The sequence below is a fragment of the Heptranchias perlo genome, chromosome 27 (genome assembly GCF_035084215.1).
Source record: "Heptranchias perlo isolate sHepPer1 chromosome 27, sHepPer1.hap1, whole genome shotgun sequence".
Classification (NCBI taxonomy): domain Eukaryota; kingdom Metazoa; phylum Chordata; class Chondrichthyes; order Hexanchiformes; family Hexanchidae; genus Heptranchias; species Heptranchias perlo.
Window position 1 is genome coordinate 16,463,761 of NC_090351.1, and position 27,384 is coordinate 16,491,144.

General features: G+C 40.4%; 1 protein-coding gene across 3 annotated transcripts in view; it reads right to left on the bottom strand.

Moving 5' to 3' along the window:
• Nucleotides 1-27,384, bottom strand: part of LOC137344431 (neuron navigator 1-like) — a 420,186-nt gene that overhangs the window by 94,405 nt on the left and 298,397 nt on the right. For 2 of the 3 annotated variants that reach the window (XM_068007396.1, XM_068007398.1), the window contains 3 exons: nucleotides 15,756-16,190; nucleotides 6,144-6,185; nucleotides 1,820-1,944 (listed from right to left, as the gene is read on the bottom strand). In XM_068007396.1, coding sequence (XP_067863497.1) covers nucleotides 1,820-1,944; nucleotides 6,144-6,185; nucleotides 15,756-16,190 — 602 coding nt within the window. The remainder of the gene's footprint in view (nucleotides 1-1,819; nucleotides 1,945-6,143; nucleotides 6,186-15,755; nucleotides 16,191-27,384) is intronic. The other variant, XM_068007397.1, reaches the window with a different exon arrangement.

The window sequence follows — 27,384 nt, forward strand, 5'->3', positions numbered from 1 at the left end:
AAATCAAGGGGTGGGGATGGGCACCCATGCCATTTGTGGTATTACTGGAGTGCCCGTCTCAGCAGGGGCAGAAATTTCTGTGCAGCACCTTGCCACAACTTTAAGTGACTGGTCAATCTGGCTGAAGACTAGAGCAGTGAAACATTTTGAACAATTCAAAGTTGCCACTTTCCCAACAGCAATCGATTGCTCTGTTGTTGGAGAAATGGCACCTGAAGCAGTCCTCCAGGATATGGTCTTAGCATGCAAATACACTCACATCGTGCAGCTGTGTTTAGCATTGGGGGAAAGAGGGCCAGAACTAGCGATGACATCATGTTGCCTTCTTGCCAGTCCTGCCTCTGCCAGTGATGCCTATGTAGGGGTGGGGGGGGCGAACGTAAAAAGCAGGTGCCCCACTTCTGGTGAAATTTGGCTATTTAAAAAAAGGATCAGAGACTTGGCAAAGCTGAATTCCGCCCCCCAATTCCAGCTCGCCTGCCCTTATTGAACTGTTTCCCAACACTCCCACCTCAAGAAGTTCAGGTGCTCTGATTTTAGTCCTTCCTATTAGTAAAAGGAAGGTGAGTGACAAAGTGACAATAACTAATAATCTTGAGAAGTGAAATATTGGCCACCAAAACAGAACATTTTCATGATATGAAATAGTTCTTGAGTACCTCAGATTTAATACATCTGATATATTTTGTAACAACCATTATAAACAGTCTTAATAAATGTTAGAAAATGAAATATCAATTGCAGGTTTTCAAAAGGCAATATTATATCCATCTGCGTGGTTTATCTCATGGGACCTATCTATATATATATTCCTCCGATTGCTAATTATAAGTAGCTCCAAGGCAAAGGCAAATAGAAGTGAAAAAGAGCACCGTATCCTCATAGCTCTAAAATGTAGTTGCTTACAGACATTCAAATAATGAAATACAGCAATGAAGTCTGCATATTTACCTATATAAATTCTGTCTGATGCAGAACTTTGCCAGATGGGAACATGGATTGGAAAATCGAGCATACAGGCCAACAGAATATTAGGAGCACCATGAATTGGGCAATGATATGCCCGATTCTCCAACCAATGCCTCAGTCTAGTGAGGCTCTGTGCAGGACTAGCTCTTTGTATGATGGGAACATAGAAAATGATTTATTCAGTAGTCACAAAAAAATTGAGAAATGTGTCAAGTTCTAAATACTGCTTGACAAATTAAAGGTACTGAATTTACTTGACTGAAAATGGCTGTCTATTTTATGATGTGGAAAATAAACAAACAAATCAATAAACAGATTTTGTTTGTGGCAGACATGTATTCATTTATTCAGAAAACTCAGAGGGTAAAGAATCTAATCTGTGAAGTTTACATAAAAACATTACACAAATAAAAGAACATTTTAGGTGTGTGTGCTACTTTTTACACAGGCAGTAGCCTATTTATTTTAAGCAGGTTAATGCCTCTATAAAAATAGCACACACAAATGCAGCACCAGTGTGTTAGGTATTTGTATGTAAACTTCGCTAATCAGAATTTCTACCATCAGATGCTCTGACCACATTAATCAACAGATGCTCTGACCACATTAAAAAGCAATTTCTACAATTTAAACAAGTCAACAAGAAAACCAGTGCAGTGTGGATTTTTCCCCTCTTTAAAATGTACCTGTACAGAATAATGCTTCTTAGTTTTAATACATTCTATAGTCACCTGCTGCCAGGCAAAAAAAAATCTTCTTCGGTAAAATTAAACCTATAAATTGGTAAAAAGAAAATCTAGAGCACAATTTTTTTTCCCAGAATTTATTTGGCAATGAAAAATGTACTGACCTAAATTTGATAATGGAATAGCAGAGGGGGAGGAAAGTAACTGGTTATCTGAGTCTACAGCGCCTCCAATAGAACGTGCATGGAGCCATTCCTTCGTATCTTCCTGCTGTGAACTTGTTCCATATCTGTAAGTGAAGTGAAGCCAGATACAAATAGGTTAGAACTTGACTAATGTGGAAGCCAAGCGAAGAATGTGAAAATTAATGAAGTAAATGCATTCATTAATATTTCAGGTCACAAACATAATTTATAAATGTTTGCTGCCACTAACTATGTAATGGACTCAAGACATTTTAAATGGCACACAATAGATGGCATTAATATATAGAACACTGAGCTCTTTACTATATAACATGTGAAACTCGGAATCAATTGGATATCTTTTTCTGCAGAAGCCTCGTTCTGATTGTTTGCCGACATATATACATTTCTGCACAGGGTTCTGTACTTTGAGTTCCACCAGAAGTACCGCTTTAGAGATTGGATAGGAGAAAGTATGGTTAAACCAGAGGAAAGAGAAAATTGTCAGTCTTTTCCTCACCTTTGGGAGATATGATACAGAAGACATTCTCCCAATTAAGAGAACTGAGTCTGCGTAAAAGCCACCACCAGGAATCAAACTCGTGGCTCTCTGGTTGAGGGTCAAACTCTTGTTGACCTCTGAGCTACACGGAACACAACTGTTTTCTCCATAATTCTCCTACAGTAGAGTAAAAACTAAATTGTATATTTGCTTTCCCTTGGGGCAGATTTTCCGCTATGTGCTGCACCCAGGGAATCTTTTATGTCTAAGCACAGTAAGACAAAAATCTATAGTCTGCAAATGAAATATAGTACATACAAATATAATGAAAAATTCAAAGCCTTGGGAGCATGTGTTGGTTTAAACTCACTATTAATTGGACATATTGGAAAATATTAATGCTAAGAACACTCCTAGATCTGGTATTGTGCCAAATTATCGAAAGAATGGGCCCAGTTCCATTACAGTACTGCCGTAGCACTGAGTCACAATCCTAGAAGTGTCCTACTGTACCATATAACAGCTTCATTCTCCACTCTCAATCTGCAACATTTCAGCACCCTCAGAGAAAAGATGAAGTCTTTTGTAAAGGGACTTTGTGGTGCAGTAAAAGTTGCACCTGTTAGAAACTACACGAAGAGACTGAAAGACCTGATTTTACCTATGGTCCCAAACAGCCATTTGTGAAGAAATATCTTACAGTCCTTAAGCTCAGGTCATTTTTTTATGTAAACACGTAGGGTACTTGTCCTAGCCTTTCCTATAGCACAACTTTTATTATTTTAAAGATAGCAGTGAGCTTGGCATGATTTTACACATTTGCAAAACATGTATTTATGCTAATTTTACAATGGGCTTGCTTGGCTGACCATTCTTTTTAATTATAAATAAGTACGTATGATATTTTCTCACATTGGAATAAAAAAATACATAACGCAGGGCCTCAAAAATTCTTATACTGGCTAACAGGCTGTTTTAATATTTACAAAATATTTGGGAAGATTTGAAAAACCTAGACTGTATCCCATAGCGATACAATCTTAAGTCATCTGTCCTCAAGGACACTGGCATATACTGTCAGGAGCTTATAAATATATAGAAAGCAACTAAAAATTGCAAATGTTCTGCTATTCTTAGATATACAAATTGTACCAGGGCCCTATAGGATTGATGATGTATCACCTCTGTTCGAGAAGGGAGAAAAGGATAAATTGGGTAACTATCTCCGAGGTAGCCTAACATCAGTTGTGAGCAAACTCTTATAATCCATAATTTGAGATCAAATTAATGAGCATTTGGAGATGCATCTGATGGAATCAAAAACAGCCAGCATGGATATGTTAAAGTAAAGCTGTGTTTGACATTTGGGAGGGAAAACAAGGAAAGCAGCATAATGCACTGGAAAGATACTGAAGGATGTGGTGAAAAGAAACATCCGCATTATTCCTTTAAAGTTTGAGTGCAGGTTGATAAAGTCATAAAAAGGACAAAGGCATTTTGGGTGTTATATATAGGGACCATAGAATAAAAGAGTAAAGAAGTAATGCTACATTTTTTCAAGCCAAGGTTAGGTCACGGAATACTATGTGCATTTTTGGATACCATGTTGAAGAAAGGATATTAAAGCCATAGAGACCATACAGCATAGATTCACTAGGATGATACCAGTGATGAAAAACGACTCTTAGGAAGAGACGCTTGAGATACTAGGACCATTTGCAGTGGTGCAGAGAATGTTAAGAGAAGGTTTAATAGTTTTTAAAATTTTATGAAGGTTTTTGATAGGGAAAGACCATTCCCTCTGGTAGGGGAACAGTCTCCAGGGATCCTCCATTTAAAATTATCACTAAGAGAGTGAGGATGGAGGTTAGGAGAAATTTAATCATGCAGCGAATTAGAGCTTGGAATGCTTTGCATTCGGGAGTAGTTGATGCAGGCACAATTATATCTTTAAAGGGAAAAGTGGACACTTGAAGCAAAGGAAGATACAGGGCTCTGGGGAGAGCATGGCAGTGGGATTAGTTTTGGCCAGTTATAGCAAAAAAGCCAGCACAGGTAAGTTAAAACATGTGATCTCCTTCTGTGCTGTAAACCTCTATGGTTCCAAGCTTCTGAAGCTGCCTTTAAAAGGTTCATTCATCCCTGGCTAATTTGCTTTGAACATGCAGAATATTATTCTATAGTGGGAGTGAAATAGTTCATCTTATTCGAGATATTTGTATTGATGTTGGCGTATTTAATGTATTTTATGCGCCATTGATTCCATCTCAGTGGCACATTAACAATGCCTCTTTCATACAAGTAGTTAATTTATTGTTAACCTACAGTCTCTTGGGGAAAAAGCTAGTAAGGTTGCCATATAAAATAATCACTCATCAGTTTTGAAGTACATCTTGTTCACAGGCTACTCGACGTGCTACAGAAAGTCCTCAAAGGTGAAAGTCAATGGAACCGAATATTGAAGGGGCATATAACTGGCGGCCAATGCCATACCACTTGTTTTACGTCCCAGACTAAGTCAAATTGCACCCCTAGTGTATATACCAATAGAGCTGTAGGTGGAGCTATTCATCCTGTTCATGGCTTTAAAAATATTCAGCACTTTTTGTAAAATGGCATGAGAGAAAATTCCAAGTGCAAGTTACATGACTGATCATTTTATTCATGCTTTCCTTCACAGGTCTCCAAACTTGTCAAATTAAAAGATATCCAGTGGTGAATTATCTGAAGACAGATCTCTTGAGGGTGTAACTGGAGCTCCGTACAGACATTGTGAGACTGCACAACTATCAAGAAATTCTGAGAATGTCTTATTAGGAAATAACAAACAAAATAATGCATCAGCATCAAGTGTATAAGGACATGGATTTTGTATGAGATGGTCATGGATAATGGAAAGTCTACAATGCAGCACACAACATTTTTATTAATGATTTTGCTTAATTTGCAAATTATATTTTTATGATTGAAAGCTCTACTGCTCTCTAGTGGTTGCAGTTGTTGGGCAAGGTTGCCATTTTGCACTTCTTTCCTGATCTGCGAGAAGATTGACATAATTCATAACATTCATTGACTAATATTGAAAAATATTTCCTTCACTAATTTTCTCACCACCTCTCGAAGTTTTGGACTCCTTGATGGGGGACAATTGCATGAGCACCTCAGGATCTCACCATTGTTCATGTGCGAGTCTTGGCTCTGAGTGTCAGTAGGCTACTTACCACACATAACAATCGAGCTGAAACCCTGATTGATTTCTCCCACACCCCCAACCTGAGTGGGGGCCCACTTTAGTGCTACCCTTGTTGCCCCAGCTGAGAACTACCAACACAGCACAACCTGAATCAAATTGGAGGCTTTCTTGGTCTGTATGGTTCACCTAGATAAACTTGCTACACCAATAGGGGAACTCTAATGTGGATTCAAACTGTGATTTTCGGAGGCTTAGTTAACAACATTAAATCTTGAGGCAACTGTATCACTTAGTCTCAAAAGGATGTTATATCTGTAATTTAGTCTGTGCATTTAATCACAAAGTTCCATTATTTTTCAATATCATGGTCCCAAATGCAGTGTTTCCATCTCCAAGGAGATCTTCAGATTTTTTTTGGTCAACTGGGTGTCCGACATACAGACAAAACCCACCGATAGACAATGGTCAAAATGTTTAAAGGTAGGTTTCAAATTCAGTTCCTCTAAATAGGAGTCTTAAAATTTACCACGAATATCTAAAAGGCACTTAGTTTGGATTTTAGAATTCAATATCAAAACATGAAACAAACTGCACCAAAAGGTAGTTACCTTAGTCCTTTTTTCGGCAGAGTATTTCTGTCACGTTGTGCACTACAAAAACAAACATGGAACACTGATACAACATCATACACAAAAACAGACAAAACCATTACAACACAGGTATGGAATTACTAACAAACTATTCATGGAAAAAAACATATGGATTTAATTTGATGGAGTTGTGATTAAAATGGATGGTGAGGCATGGTTTAAATTTCCTCAGTTACACCAATATTGCTTCAACTTTTGGACATTTAATTTTATTGTTTGCTTCTCTTGGTTTCCTGGGTCGAGCATCATCCTCAATCAGAAGGTTCAGGCTGTCACCCTACTGTCAATCTCATGCTTGAGCCAGCACTTTGAACATGCATTACACCTGCCCCAGAATGACTTTACCTCTAATTTTTTTTGTCCATTCCTGTGGAGAAATATCTGGGCACTTCCTTCATCAAGATAGTTCTATAGCACTGCACATTGGAGCACAAACACTTTATGTCTCCACACAACACACTTTTCCTTCATGGTTTTATATATTATAAACTTACCATATATTGAACTAAAGCTATATTAATTATTTGGATTCTTTTGCCGTTAATTTTACTCTAAAGCCCTGTAGTTTTTTTTAAACCTAAAGTGCAATTTCCAAGGAATGCTAAAACATTGGTAGAACAAGTTGTTGGGATTTTACTGTTATCAAAACAAGATTAAATTTGGGATATATATGAAAAATTATTTCACCGAACAAAGCAACATTTAACAAAGCTGAATTTACACAGAATTGGCATTGAAGACATACCCAACTGGTCAGCAAAATATTCAGAATTTATTCCATTTGAGATGAGGGGCGCTAAATTAGGCCGTGTAGCACCCATTGTTTTGGCGCTACATGGCCTCTCCAACATCTAAGATGGCGTCTTGACTGCGCATGCAGGTTTCCAGCGTGACGTGCGCCGGACGCCGTCTTGGTATAGGAGTTAGCGCACGCGCAAATACCGAACGCCGGAAGCATGTGAAGTAAGGAGAAAATGGATACAATCAGTGTGCAACGCTGATTTAAAGTGATAGACACCATTTTGGGACTTTACACTCAACTCAACGCACAGTCTTAACCCCGATTATCGGAACGTGTCTTAGAGTGTCTGGAGGACCCCCACCAGTGCTATTTAAAGGGACCATGCAGGATTTACAGGTTAGCTTCTGGATTATTGCTTCTGGCTGCTGAAACATTTGTAACTCTTTTTGGACGTCTCCTATACTTGAATACTAGGGCTAGGGGACATAGACAGATGTGCAGGAGTGAAGTTAGGAAATGATTCTACACTCAAAGGGTGGGAGAAGTTTGGAACGCTCTTCTGCAAACGGCAATTGATGCTAGCTCAATTGTGAATTCTAAATCTAAGATTGATAGATTTCTATGAACCAAGGGTATTAAGGGATATGGGCTACGGCGGGTATATGAAGTTAGGTCACAGGTCCACCATGATCACATTGAATGGCGGAACAGGCTTGAAGGGCTAAATGCCACTGCCACTTGCTGCCTCTTGATATGCGCCACCTTCTCCTTCAAGAAAGCGGGACGTGTGTCTGGTGATGTGCCTGTCATGGTGGAATAGCTGCCAGTGTGTGTGGCCTGTGAGTTGTGGGTGGGCGGCTTGCAACAGTGGTAATGTGTGAGGGTGAGAGGAAGCATCTGATTGGAAGCGTTAAGTACTGATGGAAAGAGTTTGTTGGTATGTGGGAGATGGGGGGTGTAGTGTGTGGTGCAGTGGATGCAGCTAGTGGTGCAGTTGGTAGAAGATGCCAATTGACAGTTGACCTCACTCAGCTTGACCACTCATGTCAAAGCATTGAACTTCTTCCTGCACTGCATCCATGTTCATGATGCTGTACGCCTGGCACTGACTTTGTCCCCCGCTGCCTCCCACTGCCTTTTGGTTTAACGTCTGGAGGGCCTCTTGGTTCCCCCCCCACCGTGGATATAGGATGTCCCTCCTTCTGTCCACCTCTTTCACCAAGATCTCTAGTGCATCAGCAGAGAACCTTGGTGCACGCATTCTTGCAGGCCCGGTACCAACTCAGATCAGCAGATTGGTGAGGTCTGGCATGCACATTGAAGGATGTGGGATTTAGTAGTGCGCAACCTTTATTCAGTGTTTTAACATAACTCATCTGTTTGTAAACATAGGGACGGGAGCTGCATCCGTGTTTTGCATGAGCGATGTGTGATCTCCGTTCAGACTCCGTGCAGACAGCAGACTGTTATTTTCAGCAAATAACAGATACCTGCTACCTAAGAGATTTTTAAGAGACAGCCTGCCTTTAAGAGATTGGGGCACCCCCTGCTGGTGGAAAGTGCAAATTGCATGGAATCCTCGTGTCAACACTGATTCGGAACGCTGCTTGAAGGTAAGTTTTCAGGACTCACAAAAGTCTCATCCAGCCTGCGCATGGACCACTGAGTGCGGGGCAGGCCCTATCCAATTTTTTTTCGCCGGAGATTAGCAGCTGGCTCCTTCTTGTGAAGTAAAGGTGAATAGAAAAGCTGTTACTGTTTGTTCTGTTGAAGAACAAATTGAAGTTCCAATCACTTACCGTATGCCAGTAACAATATGCTATATTCTCCAGCATCATATCAAACCTCAAATGTAGCTGTTGACATCTTCCCGCTCCATCTAATCAACCCAGCCTATGTTAATTAAAGCACACCACTAAATTGCGAATATCATATGATTAAGAAGATGGATTAGAACACCACTGGTGAGAAGAAACCAATTACTGCTTTCTGGTTTAAACTTTAAATGTAATACCATAATTTTATGTGTAGCTACAACAACAACTTATATTAAGTCTTTACCATAATAGAACGTTCTAAGGCACTTTACAACTAGGAATAAGGAGAATGGACGCTGATCCAGGAAGAGAGATTAGGAGGGGTGACCAGAAGCTTGGTCAAAAGGGATGGGTTTTGAAGAGGATTTTTTTTAAGGTGGAGAAGCAGACAGGTTCAAGGAGGGAGCTTCAGAGAGTAGCACCAAGACGGCTGAAGGCTTTGCCACCAATGTTGTGATAAAGGGAGGGGAAAATGCCAAGAAAACTGGAGTCAGAGGAAAAAAACATTCAGTAGACAACATAGGGCTGGAAGAGATTGCAGGGTGCATTGCCAGAGAGAGGTTCTTAAGTCCATAACACACTTCAAAACCTACAGAATACCATGACACATTGTTCAACAAAGAATCTTACAGAAAACCTTAGCAAGCTTGTCCCTACTTGTCTTGAGTTCTGAGAAGTAATATGCCATTGCACTTGACTTTTAGTGCTGCTTTCAAGTTCCTTTAATGTGCAGACCTGTTGGCATAATTATTCATTTAACAGGGCAGACAGGTTTGAGACATACCCAAGGAGATAGTCTCGCTAAATCCAGTTTTAACACCGATGAATCTATTGCAAATCATAACACGCATAAATGCAACCATTTACATTTACCTACAGGCGTAAGCCCAACTCGTCAGGTTAATAGAAAGTGTGCCAGTAAATAAAAACATATCAGTGCCCAGGTTATACCTCTTTGATATTCAGGGCACGATTGCATATGTTCAGCCTGCCGTTGCAAGGTGGGATTCTGTATTTGAGAGGAAATCAGAGTACCTAGGATGCGTAGCCTCCATTAACTAGATGGCATGAGGTACATTAAAGTACAATACTCCTATCAGTCCATCAAGCAGAAAGTAATTTGAGAGAGGGAGAGAATGAAAATATCACGCATGCATGTGAACGTGATTATGTTTTCCCTCTTCTGTGCATTTTAAATATTGCAGGATGTTTCACAAATTTTATAACTTAACTTTTGGAGCAATAGTGAACTCATATATACACTTTTATTATCTTAACGGAATAAAATAGATATTTGGGAGTATGCTGCAGGGCTTTTCAAGGGTTTTGTCCCAACTCCAAAAGCCTTGAACACACTTTTCTGTATTCCTTTTAGTGTTTTTACTTGATTTGGATTTCAACCATGTCGTGATAGTTGCTGCCTGAAATCAAAGTGAGAGTCCCTGATTTGCCATTAGATATGGGTGCTAGAAATAAAACACCACCAGTGGCAATCTGTAGCAATGTTGTCCTACAAAATGGCAGCGTGCTTCCTCTTCCTGATGTGACCTTCTTTTGATGTATAGATCTTTTACCAAAGCCTCAATGTTCAAGTGTAACCAAATCTCTGCTTTCCTTTAAAAAGCTGCAGATGGAGAGATGTGAGAACTGCTGCCTCTGGGGCTCTTGATTTTGCTCAGAAAGATTTCTCGGGACCCAATCTTGATTAAGGAAAGATGCTGAACCAGCAGAAATGATGATTCACTAACGATGACCATTACAACCACCAATGGTCATACCAAGTCATTCACTAAAAGAGTATATATTCCTTTTGAAAACCACTGCAACAATGAATCCTCAAATCTACAATGTACTAGACAGTGGTCTCCAAGTTTAAGGCGATACTGTTCCTCGGGCACCAGGACTACACTCTAACTGTCACTTTCATGCACCAACATCTTTCTCCAGTGAATACAAAATGAAATCCGTAGCTGAATGGTCAAGATGATGTGTTCCTTCAAGCCACTATGTATCTTGCTGAGCTAAGTGCAGATAGTCAAAGCAACATCCCGCAAATTAACCATGAGTTTACAGCAGAAAGGCATGCATATAGTTGTTGGTGTGTGAACGTGACAAATGGATACTGCCTAAGGAACAGCATCTCTAAACTGGGAGAACACAAATCTCTTTTAGATTCGGAGTTTGCTTTTCATGAATGCTGAACTTTTTTCGGCACACCAGCACTTTCTTCACTTTGATGGAATCATTACATGCAAATACTGCATACTGCAGAGCTTAGTTACAGAACGTTCTGCCAGTCGTGCTTAAGTAGTTATTTAACTACTTAAAAATCCAGATTGACAGTCTTGTGTTCCCACTAACAAATTTGGGTTTTTGGAAATCCCTATTTTGATTGGCAGTCATTAAATTCTAAAAGAAGACATTAAACCCTTTTCAGAAAAAAAGGAAAGTATAGCCTGAACTGAATAAGATGTGTCTTTGAGAAAAAAAGTAAGCATATTTTCAGAGGAAGTATTTTTGGCTTTTTTGTCAAAAAACATAATGGACATTGTTCAATTACAGAGTAAGAGTTTTTGAAAGTGCTATGGTCCTTTCTTTCTTGATCAAATATTATCTGCATGTGTACACACATCAGTAATTGCATTTTAATGCATAGTTACCGCTTGGAGAAGCATATCATTATTCAATGCTAATCTGTTATGTCATTTCGACTGTAGCTAGTCAACATAGTGTTGGATAAACACATATTTCAGCACAGATTTGAAGGTTATAAGGAGTCCACAGCAAGACAATTGTGCATGTTATATGGAGGGAATAGGATGAATATGCCAAATGGCCTCTTTTCATTCCATACAATCTTATCTTATACTTTTAACTCCTGTCCACTTCTTCCAGTTAGTTGCATTACTTGTAAGGGACAAGAAAGGTTAGGGCCATAACTGGTGGTTTTAAAAATATTTTCTCAAAAATATTGAAATAATTAGAAAGCTAGAACATGCATTACAGCAACCAACAGAATGTTACACTAAATGCTCGATGTTAAGTACACAGCTAATATTTGATCCTTAAGCAAAGATAAAAATCAATGTCATTTCAATTAGATTTTCCTATTGAAAGTGCAGTATGATTTTTCACTTAAAAAAGCCTCAAATGGAAAACATTGACTCCAAACGTATTATTAAGAATATAAAATATCCCATCGTTTATAAACGACGACAACAATAACTTGCATTTATGTAGTGCCTTTAACATAGTAAAACCTCCCAAGACACATGTAAGTATAAACTGTGAGTATCTTGTGTAGTTGCTATATAAAACACTTTCATTTGCTACAATCCACAAGATATGTGAAGTAAATGCAAATATTTTATCTCAGATTTAATTATTCTGCTATCAGTCTACTTAAAGAATACCTTTGTAAACAATTTTACTGTGCAACAAAGACATCTCAGGCAGATTAAAGCATTATAAAATAATGGTGATCTGTGGATTACATTAACAAGGCGATGTATCTGAATGCACGAAGCATTCATAACAAGATAGATGAATTAATGGCACAAATAGAGATAAATGAGTTTTATCTAGTAGCCATTACTGAGACGTGGTTGCAGGGTGACCAAGGTTGGGAACTAAATATTCCAGGGCACTTGACCTTAAGAAAAGACAGGCAAAATAGAAAAAGAGGGGAGGGGTAGCCCTGATAATAAAGGACGAGATAAAGACAGGAATGAGAAAGGATCTTATCTCAGAAAATCAGGATGTAGAATCAGTATGGGTGGAGCTAAGAAATAACAAGGGGCAGAAAACACTGGTGGGAGTAGTTTACAGGCCCCCTAACAGTAGTTGTAGTGTCAGACAGAGTATAAATCAGGAAATTAGAGGAGCATCTAACAAGGGTAATGCAATAATCATGGGGTCTTTAATCTTCATATACACTGGGCAATCCAAATTGGCAAAAGTAGTTTGGAGGACAAATTCCTGGAATGCATCCGAGACAGTTTTCTAGAACACTATGTCAAGGAACCAACTAGGGAACAGGCTATTTTAGATCTAGTATTGTGTAATGAGACAGGATTAATTAGTAATCTTATAATAAAGGGTCCTCTGGGGAAAAGTGATCATAATATGATAGAATTTCATATTGAGTTTGAGAGTGATGTAGTTAAGTCCGAAACTAGGATCTTAAATTTAAACAAGGCCAATTATGTAGGTGTGAGGGACGAGTTGGCTAAAGTAGATTGGGAAATTAGATTAAAAGATGTGATGGTAGTTAAGCAATGGCAAACATTTAAAGAAATAATTCATAATTCCCAACGAATATACATACCCTTGAGGAATAAAAACTCCACAGGAAAAGTGATCCAACCATGGCTAACTAGAGAAGTTAAGGATAGTATTAGATTAAAAGAGGCTTACAATGTTGCCAGAAAAAGTAGTAAGCCTGAGGATTGGGAGGGTTTTAGAAATCAGCAAAGGATAACCAAGAAGGTGATAAAGCGGGAGAAAATCGAATATGAGAGTAAACTAGCAAGAAATCTAAAAACAGATTGTAAGAGCTTCTACAAGTATGTAAAAAGGAAGAGATTAGCAAAAGTAAACATGGGTCCCTTAGAGCAGAGACAGGAGAAATTATAATGGGGAATAAGGAAACGGCAGAGACGTTAAACAAATATTTTGTATCTGTCTTCATAGTAGAAGACACAAAAAACATACCAGAAATAGTCGGGAACCAAGGGTCTAATGAAAGGGAGGAACTTAAAGTAATTAAGGTTAGTAAAGAAAAAATTTTAGAAAAATGAATGGGACTAAAAGCCGACAAATCCCCTTGACCTGATAGCCTACACCCGAGAGTTTTAAAAGAGGTGGCTGCAGAGATAGTGGATGCATTGGTTTTGATCTTCCAGAATTGCCTAGATTCTAGAACAGTCCCCGTGGATTGGAAGGTAGCAAATATAACCCTGCTATTCAAGAAAGGAGGGAGAGAGAAAACAGGGAACAACAGGCCAGTTAGCCTGACATCAATAGTAGGGAAATTGCTAGAATCTATTATTAAGGATGTAGTAGCAGGGCACTTAGAAAATCATAATATGATTAGGCAGAGCCAACACAGTTTTATGAAAGGGAAATCGTGTTTGACAAATATATTAGGGTGTAACTAGCAGGGTAGTTAAGGGGGAACCAGTGGAAGTAGTACACTTGGATTTTCAAAAGGCATTCGATAAGGTGCCACACAAGAGGTTGTTACACAAAATTAGGACTCATGGGATTGGGGGTAATATATTAACATGGACGGAGGATTGATTAATGGACAGAAAACAAAGAGTAGGAATAAACGGGTCATTTTCGGGATGGCAGGTTGTAACTAGTGGGGTGCCGCAGGGATCGGTGCTTGGGCCTCAGCTATTTACAATCTATATTAATGATTTAGATGAAGGAACCGAGTGTAATGTATCCAAGTTTGCAGGCGATACAAAGCTAGGTGGGAAAGTAAGCTGTGAGGAGGATGTAAAGTGTCTGCAAAGGGATATCGACAGGTTAAGTGAGTGACAAGAAGGTGGCAGATGGAGTATAATGTGGGGAAATGTGAGGTTATTCACTTTGGTAAGAAAAATAGAAAAACTGGTTATTTTTTAAATAGTGAGAAACTATTAAATGTTAGTGTTCAGAAGGATTTGGGTGTCCTTGTACATGAAACACAGAAAGTTAACATGCAAGTACAGCAAACAATTAGGAAGACAAATGGTATGTTGGCATTTATTGCAAGGGGTTTGGAGTACAAGAGTGAGGAAGTCTTGCTGCAATTGTACAGGGCTCTGGTGAAACCACACCTGGAATACCGTCTGCAGTTTTGTTCTCCTTACCTGAGGAAGGATATACTTGCTTTAGAGGCAGTGCAACGAAGGTTCACTAGATTGATTCCTGGGATGAGAGGGTTGTCCTATGAGGAAAGATTGAGTAGAATGGGCCTATAGTCTCTGGAGCTTGGAAGAATGAGAGGTGATCTCATTGAAACATATAAGATTCTAAGAAGGTTTGACAGGGTAGATGCTAAGAGGATGTTTCCCCTGGCTGGAGAGTCTAGAACTAGGGGGCATAGTCTCAAGATAAAGGGTCAGACATTTAGGACCAAGATGAGGAGGAATTTCCTCACTCAGAGGATTGTGAATCTTTGGAATTCTCTACCCCAGAGGGCTGTGACTGCTCGGTCGATCAGTATATTCAAGACTGAGATCGATGGATATTTGAACACTAAGGGAATTCAGGGAATCAAGGGATATGGGGATAGGGTGGGAAAGTGGAGTTGAGGACGAGGATCAGCCATGATCTTAATGAATGGCGAAGCAGGCTCTATGGGCTGTATGGCCTACTCCTGCTCCTATTTCTTATGTTTCTTATGTAACATCAATTATGCTTGAACTTTATCAAGCTGCGAGGATGCAAACAAGGGCAGCATTTGCTGATGACATTCAACAAATCAGATGGAATGCAAATCACATGCTTTTTTCATGGAATGACTTAGGATGTGCATCCACTTAGTATCGAAGGAATATAGGATGAAACTGAAAATAAGCTAACATAGTTCAATGAGTCAAACGGTTTACCACATAATTAGCAACAAACTGTACAAATAGGGAAATAATAAGTACTTTAAACCAACAGATCATAGTTCATGAATAATCAACAAAGCACATATACCTGTCTAAACTGCCAACCCGACTTCTCAAATATCATCTGCTGAGAGTTGAAGAGACCACTTGAGGTTCAAATCTTTGACATTATTATTTCGTATACTGAGTGTTCTAATATCAGACAGCCATTATTATAACATATTCATTATTGCTTGCCAGGAAAATAATTGTATGCTCCTTTATATGGATCTAAAAATCTTAAAAATTAACTCAATTATATCAGCATCTTTCACCCAAAAAGGTGCCAACAAAACACTCTTACTGTATCCAGTCACATACTAATAAATCAATCCTAATATATTATATCAAATTACTGACTTACCTCTCCATCTGTGAGAATCTAGAACTCCCAGTCCATGTGAGCGCACTGTGATCCTCTTCCCTTGAAAGTGTACCACTCGCAGAGAATGAACTTGGAACACTCAATGGAAGATCCAAAGATTCCATGCTGGTGTGCAGGCTACTTAGTTTAGGATACATTAGGGATTCCTTGGTGATTGTGAAATTGCTAACTAGACCAAGCCCTTGACTAAAGGTACTAGAATTTACATTAAGGACAGGGGCAGGACTTGGTGTTAGACATGGAGTCAAGCTGCTTCCAGTTGTCTGGACGTCAGGGTGTTTGGTTAAAGTTTCATTGGCAACATTGCTAGTGACAAATGCATGTCCTGAGGTCGAAGAATCCAGGCTGTTAGAGTTGATTTTGTCAATGTTGGCTATTGTAGGTGGCTTGCTGATTCCCTTTGAGCTCATCACCCTGGAGTGGAAGGAAGAGAAAGAAATTCAAATAACTATTTGATTAATGTAATACATGAGAAAAGTTGCAATATATCCTGAGTAAACGTGGAATAAAACAGGGCACTTTCTTACTAGAGCATAAAATTGAAAGTCAAAACCACTTAAAATCAGACACCAATACCAGACACTTTAAAAGCACGTAAAAATATTAAGAAAATTGAGTGCAGTTGCCAATTGCTGTTTTTAGCTTGAATGGATTATGGATTCTATACAATATGGATTATCTTCTTGGATACATCTTCTTTATGTGTTCTCATCAAGATGAGTAATGACATTGATGAGGAACAAGATAATTTTCCACTGTTTTTGCATCAAACAACAGGTGTTAGATACAGGGCAATGTTCCCATACAGCTTTATAACAAAGATCCTGAACCAGAACTTAAATAGTACTCCATAACCACACCAGTGCATGATGTGTATTTGTACGAATTGCTGTTTGAAAGATAAATTTAATTACAACCCCATTATACTACTGCATTCCTGTTGATGTGAAGCAGTTTTGGATATGTATCAACACAAAAGCTGCAATATAACTTGGGAGTCACTGACCACACTAAAGCTAAGAGGTGTGACACCATTTCTTGTAGGTAGTCTCAAACCACTATGGGTTTGCACCATAGTATAATTCCAGACTGGTGCAAAACCACATTTTAAGTATCCAGATGGTCAATATGACCTCCTGGAAACTTTCAATACCTAATGAAGAATGTTTTTAAAATTAGGAGAAAGCAAATGTTCTTTCTGATTCTCATAACATAAAAGAATTATAATGTGCAGAGTTCCTTTGTTGTTCAATTTAATGCAATTTGCAGCCATAAGTGTAATTTAGCACTGGCAACTGGATGTCGCACTATACAGGTACCAGACTGAGACAGGGATGTACAGTGTAATAGAATTTTTAATCACAATACATGTTGAACCGTTCAATGTGATAATAAAGTCTGCTACTCCATTTTGCTATAGGTTGAAAAATACTGGACAAAGTAACCAGAAAAGTGGTACCAGACACTCTACAGTTATACCTAAAACAAAACAGTGCACTTCTGTACAAACAAATCCAGAACACATTTGAAAACAAAATAATCCAGAATGGCTGAGCTGCAAAATACAAAGTTAGTTGATATCAGTTGGAGTGCTACAATTGGCCTCAGCACCTCTGGGTTAACAAGGGGAGAATCAGACAGGGTTCCTGTGATCCATGCTGGAACTGCATGTGTGTTGAAGTTGAGTAAAAACGGCGTTAGGTTCAGCTGCGATACATCCTGGTTGCTGACACTCACTGTGGAAACTCGCAAACTATGGCCACATGGATAAGGTACCCAAAGGCAACAGCAAGGAAGGGGAGGAAAAAACTTGGTGTGAAAAAGAAACAAGTACAAAAACTTAATAAAAATGGTTAGAAGTTTAAGACTGCCATTACATAAAAACAATGTATTAATAGAAAAGGGGGTCATTTTTTTTATTACATGAGAGACAGGCCTACATAACTTTCGTGTAATTCATTGCCTTTGAGTTAGTAGGCCAATCTCTCATGGGTATTAAAAATGGATTACCCCCTTTCCCCATTAAATACCCTCAATTTCCCACAGCAGTCAGCTTTATGCAAACCATTTAAATGATAGATAAATATTGTTAATTTGTGCTGTGAATTAACATCCGCTGGGAACTGCATTGAGTTCACTGAGTTTATGTAGGACATTTAATAGGAAGTCACTGCAACAGTTATTTTCCTAGGCTCTATTCAAAACACACCCTGCAATTCAAATGACAATGGTCTAACCCAATGTCACAGCAAGCCATTTTGATATAATGGGCAAAAAACGAATCATGTCAGTTTTGACAGTGCCTAGATTAATGTAAAATGTGGAATGGTTCCACAGATTAGTGCCTACATTAATATAAAATGTGTTTAGTCTGCAAGGATACACAGTGCAGAAACCTGATTAAAAAATGCCTATCAGAACACTTTTGTCTTTCATATTTATTTCCGGGTCTATTCTTTGACAAACAAATTTATTTCTGCTCACGTACTGATTATTTGAAAAAAGGGTATTGAATGGGTAACACTGATATAACAATTAGCTCAAGTATGTTTAAAATTACATAATGCACTGTGAGGGGTTTTTGATAAGTATTATAGTTTATGTTCATTTTTGAAGGTGTTTTCTCTGCTCATGGGCACCCTCACTCCAGCTCACGCATCACTCCATCTGAAATGAAGGCAGAAGTAACAAGTATTTAAATTAAACAGTTTAACACCAGGATTAATGTAACGCTGATCGGAAAATCTAGGCTTTCGGTCTAAATCAGTCAAAAAGCAAATATTCCAAAAATGCTCATCAGTCAAATTGCTTGAAGGAAAAGGGATGATTTTCCTGATCCTTGCCCAGGGAACATCTAGTTTAGTCAGGAAAAAAAAGATGACGAATCAGTTTGCTGGTTCTCTACACCTCCGCATCTTTTATGTTGGTATGGGATTTCTGGGATATTCCTGCTGAGGGAATGGGGGGCAGATCTTGGCCTGTGCCTACAGTAGATGAAGGCTAATCAGAGTCATTTAAATGAAGCGACAGGGGGAGTTACCACCCTCGCACCTAATTTTCTGGGACCAACATTTGCTCGGCACTGAAGCACAGGGAAGCCCTGAAAACACCATGCTGTAGTCTGCTCCAAACCCCCGCCATCTGAAAGGTCAGCGTAAGTACTGGGTATAAGCTGAAGAATTCAAGATAGGTCAGGAACTTCAGCTCCAATTTGAACCTTCAGGCCCTGACCTCTGTCGGCAGCAAAGAGCACCTGATCTTTGATACCTGGAACCGGAAATCCCATCATTCCTGGGACTGGAAAGGAGCCGCACACTTCAGGTGCAATGCTTCTGTTCAACATCAGGGTGAATCATAGAACGATACAGCACAGAAGGTGGCCATTTGGCCCATCATGCCTGCGCCGGCTTTTTGAAAAAGCTATCCAATTTGTCCCACTCTCCTGCTCTTTCCTCATAGCCCTGCAATTTTTTCCCCTTCAAGTATTTATCCAATTCCCTTTTGAAAGTTACTATTGAATCTGCTTCCACCACCCTTTCAGGCAGTGCATTCCAGATCATAACAACTCGCTGCATAAAAAAATGTCTCTTCATCTCCCCTCTGATTCTTTTGCCAATTATCTTAAACCTGTGTCCTGTGATTACTGACCCTTCTGCCACTGGAAACGGTTTCTCCTTATTTTCTCTATCAAAACCTTTCATGATTGTGAACGCTTCTATCAAATCTCCCCTTAACCTTCTCTGCTCTAAAGAGAACAATCCCAGCTTCTCTAGTCTCTCCAAGTAACTGAAGTCCTGCATCCCCGGTACTATTCTGGTAAATCTCCTCTGCACCCTCTCCAAGGCCTTGACATCCTTCCTAAAAGGAATCTGATCTTGAGTTTTACAAAAAAAGGATCCTACTTTAGTCTACTTAAGTAATGTTGCCGTTGCTGGTTTGTTTAGGAGTTCGGAGTTTTATAAAATTAGTTTTGTTGATGTCTTAACTGGATAGGAGAGTCAGGGAGAATATCTGAAAAAAAATCTTAAGGGTACAAAAAGGTTTTCTGAGCCATACAGGCCTGATTGATCAATGTGATATTTAGGGTGAGGTTACATATGTATATTTAGAGTTCACTTTGGCATCAACACAAAGTGGTTTTGAGTGTTCATTAACACAAAAATTACAGTATAACTGAGGGGATTAAAAAGTGCACCAAGGCCATGTGATATGAGAACTCCTCTAGGAGGCTATCTCAAACCAGTTTAAACTCAAAGTGTAGTACAGCTCCTGCCTTTACTTTAAAAATACACAGTATATATCTTTTTAATAATATTGTACCATAACAGGGATATGCAACTAAATCAAATTTAGGTAGAGATTTAAAATGTTTGTGTAGCATTCCTGTTATAGTGTTCCCATATATTCAGCAAATTCAGTCCCCAAGGCCACTACCACTAATGGATTTTACACCATTGTTTTTTATGCCTAAGTTTCAAAGTAAGTCATCCAGATTGAAAACTCATAAAATAGTCACAAAAAGTCTTCAATAACCCCAGGTCTCATTTTATTGATTTTCACCTTGGCTGACTCAAGTCCTTGTGCAGTGAATTCAAAGTCAGACTATCCCAATTTTCACTGTGCAACAGGACAGGGGCAGCAAAGAATGACATTGTTGAAAAGAGACATAAAGTGTTAAGTTTAAAATATTTTACGCTCACAAAACTTATCAATTTTTTCGTTCAGTTTCTATACTACCTTTTCTGCATACTTTGCATTTGTTTCCTGTTTTCCCTTGGCTATTTACATACAAACCTTGGACCAAATGACTTTAACTGTTCAATTGTTTCCATACTTTTCTCTGTATGTGCATACTTGGATACTTTATACATAAAAAATTGCCAAAGAAACACAAGCGAAAATCTGTAACCTGTAGGAAAGTCTGATATTACTCAATTAATGCACCTTGAAATAGGAATTTTCCTTATATATATCATGTTTGTCCTTTTAAACTCCTGAAGTTTTTTTCCACAGAAAATATAATTCCACAGTTGTGCTATTTACAGTTTACAGAAAAGGATACATCTGCTAAGAGTGTGAAAATTGACAAGACTATATTTTATGAAAATGCAGTATTTTTATTAAACTAACCAATTCCTAGAAGAATGCAGCACATAGGTTACTTTAATAAAAATACTGCATATGCATAAAATACAGTCTTGTCAATTTTCACACTGTTAGCTCTTGCATCCTTTTTTGTAAGTTAATTTGAAATGTGCTTTTATGTATAATTGTCTTACAATTCCATATGCCTATGACTTCAGTCTGAAGTAATGGAGAGGGTCGATGAGGGTAGTGAAGTTGATGTTGTGTATACGGACTTTCAAAAGGCGTTTGATAAAGTACCACCTAATTATCTTGTTAAGGAAACTGAAGCCCATGGGATTAAAGGGACAGTGCCTGCATGGATATGAAATTAGCTAAGGGACAGGAAGCAGAGAGTAATGCAGAACAGTTGTTTTTCAGACTGGAGAGAAGTATACAGTGGTGGGTCCCCCAGGGGTCAGTATTAGGACCACTGCTCTTTTTAATATATAGTAATATATTAATATCAATACGGACTGGTGAAATGGACAGACACGTGGCAGATGAAATTTAACGCAGAGAAGTGTGAAGTGATTCATTTTGGTAGGAAGATTGAGGAGAGGCAGTATAAACTAAATGGTACAATTTTAAAAGGGGTGCAGGAACAGAGAGACCTGGGGTTGTATGCACACAAATCTTTGAAGATGGCAGGACAAGTTGAGAAGGCTGTTTAAAAAGTATATGGGATCCTAGGCTTTATTAATAGAGGCATAGATTACAAAAGCAGGGAAGTTATGCAAAACCTTTATAAAACACTGGTTAGGCCTCAGCTGGAATACTGTGTTCAATTCTGCGCACCACACTCTGGAAGGATATCAAGGCCTCAGAGAGGGTGCAGAAGAGATTTACTAGAATGGTACCAGGAATGAGGGATTTCAGTAATGTGGAGAGACTGGAGAAGCTGGGGTTGTTCTCCTTGGAGCATAGAAGGTTAAGAAGAGATTTGATAGAGGTGTTCAAAATCATGAATGGTTTTGATAGAGTAAATAAGGAGAAACTGTTTCCAGTGGCAGAAGAGTCAGTAACCAGAGGACATAAATTCAAGGTGATTGGCAGAAGAACCAGAGGCGACATGAGGAAGCATTTTTTTTCATAAACGCAGCGAGTTGTTATAATCTGGAATTCACTGCCTGAAAGGGTGGTCGAAGCAGATTCAATAATAACTTTCAAAAGGGAACTGGATAAATAGTTGAAGGAAAAAAATTTACAGGGAAAGAACAGGGGAATGGGATTAAATGGATAAACTACCAAAGAGCCGGCACAGGCACGGTGGGCCGAATGGCCTCCTTCTGTGCTGTATCATTCAGAGCAAAGAAAGTTAAGGGAAGATTTGATGGAGGTGTTCAAAATCATGAAGGGTTTTAATCGAGTAAATGAGGAGAAACTGTTTCCAGTGGCGGAAGGATGGGTAACCAGAGACACAGATTTAGGATAATTGGCAAAAGAACCAGAGGCGACATCAGAATTTTTTCTTTTACGCAGCGAGTTATGATGATTTGGAATGCACTGCCTGAAAGGGTGGTGGAAGCAGATTCAATAGTAACTTTCAAAAGGGAATTGAATAAAGACTTGAAGGGGAAAAAATGTCAGGGCTATGGGGAAAGAGCAGGGGAGTGGGACTAATTGGATAGGTCTTTCAAAGAGCTGGCACAAGCATGTTGGGCCAAATGGCATCCTTCTCTACTGTATCATTCTATGATTCAGCACCTAATACTTTAGGAAAAGCTTACCTTCATCTGACCCAACAATGAAAATTGGCCTCATAATATTCTAAGCCAAATATTTACCACTAAGAAAGTATATAAAACAGGTCTAATACATTATAACCCCTGTAACTATATTCACACATTTCCTATTCGCAGATTACCATTAAGGTTAAACACAGAGGCCCTGAGTTGCTATTGTATGAACTTTAACACGTTTATCTGAAATTACTTCCTTTACTACTTATAGTAGAGCTGTAATAAATAGTGGTGAGAGGAATTTCAGACATGTGCATTAAGTGTTTGTACTTTGTTAACACACAGTGTAATTTCAATGCCAGAAATGTTATCATTTTCAAATTCCAACCTCAACAGCATTGCACGATAATTATTTCTGCTAAAATGCCAATTCGATTAGGCTGATTAAATTTTCAATGGCATAAAATGTATTAGCCCAAAAACCTACACACATCACAGTATGTGAAGCATATCACTTGTCACCAAAGGTGTGCAATTAGAAATCTGATTTACAAGCCAGCAAGTTCATACACAATTCACGTTAAATTACCTGTCAGAAATTCAACAGTAATCGTCCTTAAAATCACAACCTGAATATTTCAGCAGAATTAGAAAATAATTCTTATATTTACTGAAGTGTGTAACTGATCAGGAGTTTTGTAGAAAAATGTTTAAGTAAGTAGTTTGAGGCGAGGCGAGGCTGTGCGGAGGGGGGAAAGCCCGGGATAGCAGCAGCCCCAAGTGTGGAGTCAGGAGGTGCACGCCTGCTCCTCTTAGCACCACAGAAATGTAACATAAAAAGTGATCTGGCCAGTTTTTGAGCGGTCTCCAGCAGTCCCAGTAGGAAGGCGAATGGGATGTTGGCCTTCATTGCAAGAGGGTTTGAGTACAGAAGCAGGGATGTCTTACTGCAGTTATACAGGGTCTTGGTGAGACCACATGTGGAGTATTGTGTGCAGTTTTGGTCTCCTTATCTGAGGAAGGATGTCCTTGCCATGGAGGGAGTGCAACAAAGGTTCATTAGACCAATTTCTGGGATGGCAGGACTGACGTATGAGGAGAGATTGGATCGACTAGACCTCTATTCACTAGAGTTTAGAAGAATGAGAGGTGATCTCATCGAAACATATAAAATTCTAACAGGACTAGACAGACTAGATGCAGCGAGGACGGTCCCGATGGATGGGGAGTCCAGAACCAGGGGTCACAGCCTCAGGATACGGGGTATGCCATTTAGAACCGAGATGAGGAGAAATTTCTTCACTCAGAGGGTGGTGAACCTGTGGAATTCTCTACCACAGAAGGCAGTGGAGGCCAAGTCATTAGATGTATTCAAGAAGCAGATAGATATATTACTTAATGCTAAAGGGATCAAGGGATATGGGGAAAAAGCAGGAACAGGGTACTGAGTTTGACGATCAGCCATAATCATTTTGAATGGCGAAGCAGGCCCGAAGGGCCGAATGGCCTACTCTTGCTCCTATTTTCTATGTTTCTATATCCCTTCAAGGATTACAGATTAGGCCACTCAAAACAAGCTCTGCCTATTTGTACATGAATTTCAATCGGGGTCCTGCAACCGGTGTCAGGACCCTGATTTGTACATGCAAGGTGCCCAACATCTGTTTCAATCGGGCACCCTGAACATTTTTGAAGTCGCCAGGTTTCAATTTACGGTGGAGATTGGGAACAACCCGAAATTCGTTCCCCTATCATTCACCAAAAATAGGCAAAACAATCCTAAAATTCTCCCCTGAAGACCATGGTTCACTATCCCTCCTCGACCTTTGACATGGTCGACTATACTATCCTCTTCCAACGTCTCTCCTCCATTGTCCAGCTCAGTGGGACTGCCCTCGCTAGGTTCAACTCTTACCTAACCAAACGTAGCCAGGCGATCTCCAGCAATGTCTTCTCTTACTGCCGCTGCACCATTACCTCTTAGAGGCCGCCAAGGATCTATCCTTGGCTTCCTCATCTTCCTCATTTACATGCTGCCCCTTGGCAACAGCATCCCAAGACATAGGGCTCGATATTAGGAGGGAGGCGGGTTGGCAACAGGGGGTCAACTGGACGCGTGGGTCACGCAATCGCAGCCTAATTGAAGGCATTTACCTTGGCTTCTGGGTTTCGTGCTGGAAAGCTGCGCAGCGGGTGGACTGCGCACCCGCATCATAGGCTGTCAGCTGGAGGAGCCCTATTTAAAGGGGCAGTCCTTCACTGACTGATGCTGCAGAAAGGAGCCAAAATTACAGCATGGAGCAGCCCAGGGGGAAGGCTGCTCCCAGGTTTAATGATGCCTCACTCCAGGTCCTACTGGATGGGGTGAGGAGGAGGAGGAGGACAGAGATCTTCTCCCCGGCGAAAAGGAGGAAGTGGCCTGCCTCTGCCACCACGAAGTCCTGGCTCGAGGTGGCACAGGAGGTCACCAGCACCACCAACATATCACGCATCTGCATACAGTGCAGGAGGCGCTTCAATGACCTAAGTAGGTCAGCCGAAGTGAGTACATTTACTCATTCCCCGACACTCCATCTGCCAAATCACTGCCCCCAACCCACATCTCCTTCTGCACTGCCAACACTACTCTATCACATCACTCCTCACACCCACTCAAGGCTCATCCTCATCTTACCTACACTTACTCACCTCGTCAGTATTCATCCCACCACTACAACTCAGCCCAATCCTCATACAACCTCATGGCTCTATCTTATACTCACCCTCTCATGCATCTCTTTCATGGTCAGCCTCACCCAACCTGCCACTACCTGTGCTGCAGCAACAGGGCATGCATCATATATGTGCAGTAGGAAGCGTAAGGCAAACATGTCGTGAGCATGAAGGGGATGCACAAGGGTGTTTGAGGGTTTGTCATGGTTCTTACTTATATTTGATTTCTGATCAACTCACATTACATATTATATTGTCACCACTACTGCCACGTCTTTGTGAATCTTGTCTGGTTTGTGCAATAATGCCCTTTCCTGAGGATCACCATGAAGACCCACACCTGATGCCACCCATTGTGTCACTGCAGAGTGGGTGTAGGTGTATTTGCAGGGCTCTTTTATGCAGACACCGGCGATGTCCCAGGTGGCACATTGAAAGGATGTGGAGGAGAAGTTGTTGAGGGCAGTGGTGACTTTGACAGCGACAGGTAAGAAGATGGTGCTCGGGCCAGCCGGGAGCAGCTCGGCATGAAGGAGGCTGCAGAGTCGAGTGACTCTGAGCCTCCATGTGCACTGCTGCTCAGAGAGGTCCAGGAAGCTGAGCCTCGGTCTGTAGACCCTGTGGCGAGGGTAGTGCCTTCTGCGACACATCTCTCTCTGCGGTTGCCCTCCCTCCTGCTATGCAGGTGGATGTGTCACAGCACTGTATTGTGGAGCTCCACGTGTCAGAGGTGGACAGCATGGCCGGCGAGGCTGGTGATCTGTTCGTTCTCGAAGAGGTCATGATTGCAGCTACGGTGGCCCCCATCCAGAAGATGTACTTTTGAGGGGGTCCGCAAGGTAGATAAATGTGTCTGCACACTGGGGTTGAGGTTGCAAGTTTGTGAATTTTATTGTCAGGAGGAGGGTGGTGCAGGCCAAACTTTGTCCAAAGTGACAGAGTGGCCTCCTGCAATGAGTGAGGGTCTCAACCCCCACCTGTCAAATGGACCTTTGTAGCTGCCACAGGCTGGTGGCTGCAACACGTCCATTTCAACTGGGAGTGTTTCCCCCAGTGTGGGAAACAAGCTCAGCTTAGATGAAAATCCCACCCCTCCTAAAATATCCCACAAATCAGGTCTGCTAACGACCTGAAGTATCCAATTAATTGATTTAAGTGGGATCCCGCCGACTTGAATTGCTGGCATCTAAGCGCGTCACTGGAGAACCCGGAAGTGGGCGGGTTGGAGCCGGGCTCCGGACCCGCCCCGGGAATCCCCAATTTTCGGAGCCCCCCGCCACGAACGCACCCGCTCGGACGTCCGAAAATCGAGCCCATAGAATCAGCTTCTGCATATATGCTGATGACACCCAGCTCTACCTCTCCACCACCTCTCTTGACCTTTCTACTGCTTGTGTTGTCAGACTATTTGTCCGACATGCAATCCTGGATGAGCCCCAATTTTCTTCAGTTAAACAATGGGAAAATTGAAGCCATCATCTATGGCCCCCACTAAAACCTCTTTACTCTTACCGCTGATTACATTCACCTTCCTGTCCACTGTCTCAGGTTGAATGAGACTGTTTGCAACTTCTGCGTCCCCGATCTGAGCTTGCAGCCCCATATCCCCTCCATCACAAAGACTGCCTACTTCCACCTCTGTAACTTCACCTGTCTCAGTCTATATCTCAACCCATCTGCTGCCGAAACCTTTATCCATGCCTTTCTTTCCTCCATGCTCATCTGTTCCAATGCTCTCCAAGCCGGCCTCCCATTCTCTATCCTCCATAAACTCCAGCTCAAGTACGTACAAGCAGTTGTTGTGTTCCAGTATGTATGGTAAGTGAAATTATCCCTTCAGATTCTATTAACTTGGAAATTTCATTTTATTTTAGATTCTAACTTAAATGGAATTTCTTTTAAAGAGATTGTGGGGACACTGATGCTTCAGCAATGCTGGGTGTCAGGAACACTGGTGCTTTCCTGGCAATCCAGCATTGCTAAGATAGCAGGAAGGTGGTTAAATTTAAAGGGCCACCTTGCCTCGTGCAATTAGGGATGGGCAATAAATGCCGGCCTTGCCAGTGACGCCCACATCCCGTGAACGAATA